General features: G+C 38.0%; 1 protein-coding gene across 1 annotated transcript; it reads right to left on the bottom strand.

The window, feature by feature from the left end:
• Positions 1–5,819: 5,819 nt before the first annotated feature.
• On the bottom strand, positions 5,820–7,219 carry LOC149116229 (melanocyte-stimulating hormone receptor-like). Its single transcript, XM_089278602.1, has one exon. It carries the CDS (start codon positions 7,209–7,211, stop codon positions 6,207–6,209), a length of 1,005 nt encoding a protein of 334 aa, XP_089134728.1. The 5' UTR covers positions 7,212–7,219; the 3' UTR covers positions 5,820–6,206.
• Between the last annotated feature and the right edge of the window lie 1,267 nt (positions 7,220–8,486).

Raw genomic sequence — 8,486 nt, 5'->3', positions numbered from 1 at the left:
GTGATCAGTTAGATTCGCTTCAAAGTTACAACTTGTCTGTATCTCAGTCCCAACAACAGGGCGAGAGGTCTGTCCACGCTTATTGCAGTCAGGGTGAGCAAAGACACTGCGCACAAACTAGAGCTTGCTATAGAAGCTGCGAGTACTACGTAGTAACAAATATTCCAATATTCATTCACTACAGTCACCAACAAAGTCACGTACAGAGGTTCTGAAAAAAGACCAACACAGAGATCTGTTGTTTCAAGGCTACGAAGCAAACGTTTGGAAGGCGGATGAAGTGAACACACCTTGCCAAGAGCAACTACGATTAGAGCATTTCCAAGAAATGCTGTAATGGACAGAAAATGTTTAAAGCTGAGATAAATATCAACTGGCCGTGTATTCCAACAGTCAGGATATCTGGCGAGCAGTATATTTGTTCAGTCAGAAAATTGTTCTACTTTTCGTATCCAGAAACGTTTTCTGAGACCATGATTATTCTTCAGTACTAGTATGTTGTTATTGTTGTTGACAGGTGGCCGGGGATGCCTTGATCGAAATTATTCACTCCTTTTAATTTGTCAAACTTTTTACCTTGTTACCAGCCGAGCAGATGGTTTTTCTGCCAAGGAGCGACTTTCTAAAACATGTAGGAGTATTAGCACTTTTTTCTTTGATAATAACCATCCATGCAAGGACAAAAATACAAATTCGAAATCCAACAACTGGGCCAAAAACTTGCATTTTTAATGTCAGGAGATATTTCTCAAACACGTTTCTTTATATTTTCAATTTGCTTGTTATTCTTTTGTTTTTAATTCCACGTTCTTTATTCGTGTTATGTAAGTTACTCCAGGCAACACCCATTATAGAAATCTTGTTTATTAAATTGTATATTCAAATTCACTCTAGTTATAACCGACGATGACGGCAATTACTGTCGAAACAGGTATTTAAACTGAAACATGATTTTCTTTCTTTAAAGTTTATTCTACAAGTCCTAGAAATTCCCGGGCACCGCCCTAAGTAATTTATTCCTCGGCACCAAGTTAACCTGTCATATGTTTTCAAAGACAGTTTACGTGAACAAATAGTAATAGCGACGGATATGAACATTTACCAAAAAAAAGAACAGTTGTATTTTAAGTTATGATATTGTAACTCGATATTTCCGAGCCCTCTTTCCTTCATGAGTCACGGACTAGTTGCAAAGTCGCTTGATCAAAACTTTATCGTTACTGATCCTCCATGTCTTCGAGAAAAGGTAGATTTGGAAAAAAATTCGTTGTCTGGAATAAAGCTTCCCTGTAGAGAAATTGAAAATCAACCCTTTCTATAGCTATCAATCTTTTTACCTTTCTATGGGAAAAAACGTTTCGGTTAAATCGGCGATAAATACACAAAATTATACAATTCCTTTCAATTAATTTCCTCGATTTTCTCTATAAATGACAACTACTTTGCCAGATTTTAATTTCATTTTCCATCGCTTCCAAAGCACTAAGTACAAGCTGCTGTTCATAATATCCAAGTCAAAATAACAAAGGTCTTTATAATAATGACTGACAACTTTCCATTCCTTTTGTTTCACGCAGTTAATTTTAATTTACTCTGCTATTCACTGTTTGCTGTCTATACCCAAAATTACAGCAAACGAAACACCTGAACGAACATCTTTAAATTAATCTACATTTGCAAACAATTAGGTTTGAGTCTCGCGTCTGCGGGCGGATCACTAAGGAGCTTAAGCCACCACGACGGCGACGCCGAGGACGAAACGTAGTCAAAAATGAATTTATATTTTATCAGCGAAATTCGCAATTGTCTGGATACGTAGTTACAGCATTCAATTCCCAATGAGAATACGAAATATTAGCCGTTGCTTGCGTTCCTCAGACTACGCACAACTTGGTCATTTCACGCTCTTGTTTGGCAGAGGACGTCAGAGAAGTGTACAAAGATTTATAACGCACGTGCACAGCTATTCTTTTGCTCATTAAATCTTTTGTTCGCTGGCGATCCTGCTGCCGTCGTTGTGGTGGTTTGCTTAAATAAGCCTCCAAGTTCTAGTAGTACCAGACTGCACGCCTGGTCAGACCAATTTCTCACAATTTACTAGCGATTAAGCAACATGCAAATATTATTTCAATCCGCCAACAAATAGTCTTACAAAAATCTGTTCGTCATGTTTGAATCCCCCAAACATTTTCCTAAACTTCCTCTACTTAACATTCAGTCAGTCGTGACTCATACATCCCGTTTTTTGGTATTTATATTCTTTAGCTAAATGACAGAGCGAGAGATTGTTAAGGTGGACGTTTTCTCACAATCAAAATACATACGATATATATAGTGTGGTGTTTCAGCCTTTGTTCCGTTCATAAAATGTACCTCATTTGATTGAGCATCGTAAATAGAAGCTCTGAAAAGTCAGTATGATTGTTAGGCATAATGTTTGATGATACGTCTTCGAGGGAATACAAGACTACTCAAGATATGGGGCTGGTCAAAATGAAGGGATGGGGGAGGGAGGATGGCTAATATCGAACAAGGCTGTTTCACCATCGAGTCGATCGAGGTATGATATGGTTGGCGTGGCGGCCAGAAGCACAGCGTGTTTCAATGGAATGCCTGACGAGAAACTTGCTTCCCCCCTTAAGTTTTTTAATGTTTATTTAATGTAAACGCAAACTATATACCTCGTTAACCAGGAAGTCCTAAAATTGCTTGTTTATCTTTATAAAAAAAACCCAGCTTTAATATCTGCATCTTGAATTCATCTCCATTAATGAGTTGTTTGCAATATGTTTTGGTAATTTGCTGAAATTGAGCTTCAGTTTCACGACCCTTATAAAATTACAGAAGCATCCGCCTCGCCATATTCTGTTTTTTTTTTTTTTTTTTTTTTTTTTTTTTTTTTTTTTTCAAATGTTGATGTATTCATCCGGTTAAACTTGTAAAGCATAATATTTCCTGTTTTCCAGCGCTTGCCAGTTAAGTTGTGATGGTCATTTTTTTCTCATTATCTGTATCTTCATTTTAAGTCATTATGATAGAGGTGTAGAGTGAATCTCCTTAGTTTTCATTATACCTCAGATTTAAAACCTATCGTTAAAACTTTCTTGAAAGGAAACTCCTTGCATAAGCTGTTTGAGAAGTATAAAAATTAATCCTGCGATGTTCAGTTCCAACAAACTAGTCTAAATTAACATCTCAAAACCAATATATTCTGAAGAGGCAGTGGACACAACGCAAAAGGTAATAGTGATCAAGTAGACTCGCTTCAAAGTTACTATTTGGCTGTATCTCAGTCCCGGCAACAGGGCGAGAAGTCTGTCCACGCTTATAGCAGTCTGTGTCAACAGAGACACTGCACACAAAATAAAGCTTGTAATGGAAGCTGCGACTACTACGTAGCGACAAATATTCCAATATTTATTCACTACCTCTCCTCGGCGACCAGCCTTTTCCAAAATACCAAAAGTTTCCAAGTGAAATCACTATATTTGGAACCTCTCGTAAGCGACCACCTCTCGTAAGCGACCACGGCCACTTTTACAGCTAAAAGCTCGAAATTTTCTTTTGTTTCTTACCTACCGTAAGCGATTACGTGCACTAGACAGATCATAGAGCGACAATTAGATAATAAAGTTTGTCACATTCCTAGGTAGTACAAGAGACGACAATTTGGGAAGTACCGGATTGTTTCTCGAAATGGACTTTTCACATGAATAAAATATTTCAGACCATTTCAGTCATGGGATAAGTCTCTGTAGTTACCATATGCTAATGAGGCAAAATATTGACCCAATATGGTGTAAGCTCCTGTAAGCGACCACTTCCCGTAAGCGAGTGGGAATCTGCACCCTGGCTTAGCCTGAATATCTCTAGGTGTAGACTGAAAATCACTCGGGTTAGCTGAGGGGGGTATAGGGGATTCGGTGGGTTGGGTGGAACTCCCTAAATTAAAAAAAAAAAAAAAAACTAAAACATATTATGCTAACTTGGCCTCAGAATGACAGAAATCCATTTCCAAGGACCACAATTTCCAAAATTTTCCAGGGGAGAATGCCACCGGATCCTCCTACAGGGGACTGCCTTTGTTTCTAATTGGGTAATTGCTATTAATTTACAAACTGAAAACAAATAAGAAACTAAACAAAAAAACAAAAACAAAAAAAAATAAAAAAGAGGAAAATAGTAATATTACGTACAACACAATACTAACTCAGAGTACAATATGATAGTTAGAGACTACTTACATGGTTAAGTTTAGATGGGTAAAACAATACAGTTATAAATGTCCAGTCTTTCTTCTATTAAGTTTCATACAAAAGGCTCCACTACTAAGCTCTACTAACGCTGCACTTGCCACATTGGAGTCTAGAAAGCCCTCCTCTGTATCCGCCCCAGGGTTAGCCTGAATATATTCTCCAGTTAGCCTGTTTACGGTTAGCTCTCGATAGCAAAACTGGTAACACGATTCAGTTAAAAAGTCTGCAGTCTGTATTGTACCTTCCTTCTTGAGTCTGCAGTGCAAAGTCTGCGTTTTACACTGACCGATTTTCGATGTACCTACAAGCCTTCACATAAACGAATGTTTCCCCAGAAAGTGGGAGAAGAACCCATTTTGACCGATTGCTTTTCTCGTTAACACAATGGAGAAATGCTTGCAACAACGAGGCCCGCAACCGCGTGGAAAGCAGCGTGGCCAAGGAACACGAATCGTAGTAAGTACGAAGTAGCATGAGCCATAAAATATCAAGCACGGGGAATAATATACTACACAACTTTCTGCAATGCCATATTAAACCTCCATAAGTTTACTACAAGTTTTCAGCTGATTCCACCGAAGTGGCAAAACCAGACACAAATGAATAGCACACAAGAGAAAAACACAACAAAATTAGGCATTAGTGTGTGCTACTTACGAATTCGTCTTCCACTTTTCTTTCTTCTGGCAACGATACAGAAGTCCACGAGCAAATAGCGTTTAAAAATTTTCATCAGCACCAATAAAAAGTCATATTTTATATGTTCCGTAAAAATAAACAAGCTATAAAAAATAGCGGTTCAAAACCTTAGCGAACTTGACATGACCTTACTAAAAGGAAAAACGGTACCTTGAGTGAATGTGGAAAAGCTGAAAGTTTCCTCTCGGAAGAGCTGTCTTTATCGCTTGATAAATCTGAAAATACCATTTCGATACTTTCGCAGAGTCAGCACATGTGCGCGGGTGATTGCTCAAAGTAGCCGAGTAATTGTTTATGAGAGCCTTGAGCGGGCAAGATGTTGCCAAGAGCCATGACAATGACCTGTTTGTTTTTGATTCGTCGTCCGCCATTTTGAAAATCGAATGGCGTGAGACATGGCGGGTGAATGCTTGACTAATACTGCGCATGTCCAGCCGTTTTTTGCGCACTGTCCTCTATGATAGAGCATTTATCCAGTGATAAGGCCTCTCAAATTTTCAAACATCTGCAGATTTCTGAACAATGCCGTACCTTATGTTCAGCAGATTGTTTCCATGTTTTGGATCACGCCTCCAGTAGGCCGAGTGGTTAGGGCGCCGGACTTGAAATCCGGAGGTCGCGGGTTCAAGTCCCGCTCTGACCCCTCAGCTGGAGTTGTCTCTCGGTAGACCCTAGTTCAACTCCTCGGTCATGCTTGTAAATAGCCAACTGGTCTGCCTCCCGCCAGTTGGGATTTTTAACCATGTTATGTTCATTTCCATTATTTGTTTCATCATTTGGTTTCATTGGCCCTGAAAAGCCCCATTGGGGGAGTGGTCAATTAAGATATTTATTCATTTATTTATTTTATTTATAACTTAAGATAAACTAGGCTATTCATATTCAAAGAGATCAACGCTCTTTGAATCAACAATTACCCCATGTAAATATAGAACTCTCCTTATAATTCTCACACTTTCACGCTTTGCGTCTTTTTGTTGTCACAATTAGCATTTTTCTACTTCCAACGCTTTGTACATCAATCAGTCCAAGATAACAGTAGGTTCTGTCGAAACATGTCTTTGAAACTTAAAAGTTCTGTCTTTTTCTTTACATATATATTTTATTATAATTCTTTGTCTTTGTTGTTCTTGGAAGCTAAAAGATCTTTTTTGGGGTATCCCAATCACACATAGAGGACAAAAGCTATATCACAAAACCCAATAAACTAAAAATATATTATTACTCTTACGTTTTAGAGAATTTTATCCGTTAACGATCAATGTTAGTTTCTGTTTCTTTTTTTCTTGATAAGCTAAGAGACCTTACTGGATCAACAGCAAAGTACAGTTGTCTGAATGTGTCCTTCACTCCTTGTCTCACTTCGTCGATCTTCCAACAGTAAAGAATCGGGTTTAATGACGAGTTTAAGAAAACTAAAGTAAATGTATAACTGACAGCGAGAGAAACTGATGAAGATGACTCAGTTTGAACCAGTAAAGTTGTCACTACAACATATGGTAGATAGCAAGCGACTAACGTGAATTGCAACCACAGTGCAGTGAACACTGCCTTTCTGTATCGCGCTATGTTCAGTTGATTTGTTTGGTTTGGTTGTTGAACATGGTCTTGTACTTGATGTTGATGATGACGTAGGGTGAAGAAAATCTTCGTGTAAGAGAAGGTCGAGATTATCAGACCCAGTGAAACAACTATGATGCCAAACCACAACCATGAAGGAGAATTCCAAAAGAACTTAGTTGCTGAAGCCGAGACAGTGGATACAATCCAGATAGTGATAATGATCAAATAGGCTCGTTTCAAAGTTACAACTTGTCTGTATCTCAATCCCAACAACAGGGCGAGAAGTCTGTCCACGCTTATTGCAGTCAGTGTCCACAGAGACACCACACACAAAATAAAGCCTATTATAGAGACTACCTCGTATACGTAGCGACAAATATTCCAATGTTCACTCAATACAGTCACCAATAAACTAACAGCCAGAGGCTCTACAATAAGACCAACACAAAGATCAGTTGTTGCAAGGCTACGAAGCAAAAGTTTGGAAGGCGGATGAAGTGAAGACTCCTTGCGAAGAGCAACGAGGATCAGAGCATTTCCAAGAAATGCAGCAATGGACAGAAAAGCGTTTACAATTGAGATAAATGTCAACTGGCCGTGTATTTCAGCAGTTACATCTGGTGAGCAGTATAATTGTTGAAACGTCGTAAATGCGATCTGCTTTCCGTCTTCAAAAACGTTTGTCCTAGGCATTACTCTGCCGAAGCGATATGACTGTCTGTAGTGTTGGCGCGACTTTAACTATAAGCTGGAATGCCTTATTCAAAATTCACGCTATTGAAATCATTGTAAGTGACATCCATGAACAATAGATTTGGTAAAACTGAATAACAGCCTGGCAGATGGTTTTGCTACCAATGACGGACTTTTTTTCTTCAGTTTAGGAGTAATAGCAGAAAGTTTGTTTCATGATGAATACCGCGACAGGGACAAAAATGCACATTTAAAGTCGACTGAACTATTGGACTCCAACATGCGCGAGCTAGCATTTTCAATTTCAAGAAATATTTCTTCAATTCTAAAAACTTCCTGTTATCCTAAAAGTTATTTATTCCTGATATCATGATATTGACTGATATCATGTTATGAAATCGCGTGAACAGAACGTTATCGTTATTAATCCCCGAAGTCTTCGAGAAAAAGGTCTTTGGAAAATACTTTTCCTGTTTGGAATAAAGCTCCTCTGCAGAGAAATTGAAGATCAATCCTCTCTATTGACATTTTTTTTACCCTTTTCCTGAAAGGAGCTTTCCTGTTAAATCGACGATAAATACACAACGGCTACAATTCAAATGAAGAATTCCTTGCAATTAATCGCTGCGTTTTTCTATGCAAATAACAACTACCTTCCAGAGTTGGTTTTTATTTCATTTTCCGCCTCTTCTAAAGCTCTGAGTACAAGCTGCTGTTTACACCGAAGACAAAATAAGAATTTACTGTTCAAAATGACTGATAACTTTCCATTCTTTTGCTTCAAGTTGACAACCAGGTACGGTCAAAGGAAACACATGAGTGAACATGTGTTTTAATTAATCGATATTTGCAAAGTGTTTCGGAAATTCTAGCTTACTAAGATCGACAACTTATACTTGATGTTGTCCTTATTTGACTTCATTGATGGAGATATTCTTTAAATTCATAAATTACTCGTCAACAGCAAAAGGTGGAAACACTCAAATGAATTATTTTCCTGCATAAATTTCCAACTTCTGGGCTTGAAGCTTGTATTTTTAATTTGAGAAAATATTTCATAAATTCTAGAAACTTCCGGTCAGACCGTTACAAGAAATTTATTCTTCAACTCAAAGTAAACCTGTCATGTTTTCAAACACGAAGTTTAAGTGAAGAAATAGCAATGGCGAATAATAATATAAGCATTTCAAAGACAGAGCAGTTTGGAGATAATTCATATTCTACGATATGGTATTTTGACTTGATATTTCCGAGCTCTTTTTACTACATGAGTGA

Source organism: Orbicella faveolata, unplaced genomic scaffold, assembly GCF_042242905.1.
Source record: "Orbicella faveolata isolate gen_17 unplaced genomic scaffold, um_ofav_v1 contig_12, whole genome shotgun sequence".
Lineage (NCBI taxonomy): Eukaryota > Metazoa > Cnidaria > Anthozoa > Scleractinia > Merulinidae > Orbicella > Orbicella faveolata.
This window is presented reverse-complemented; position numbering and strand designations above follow the sequence as displayed.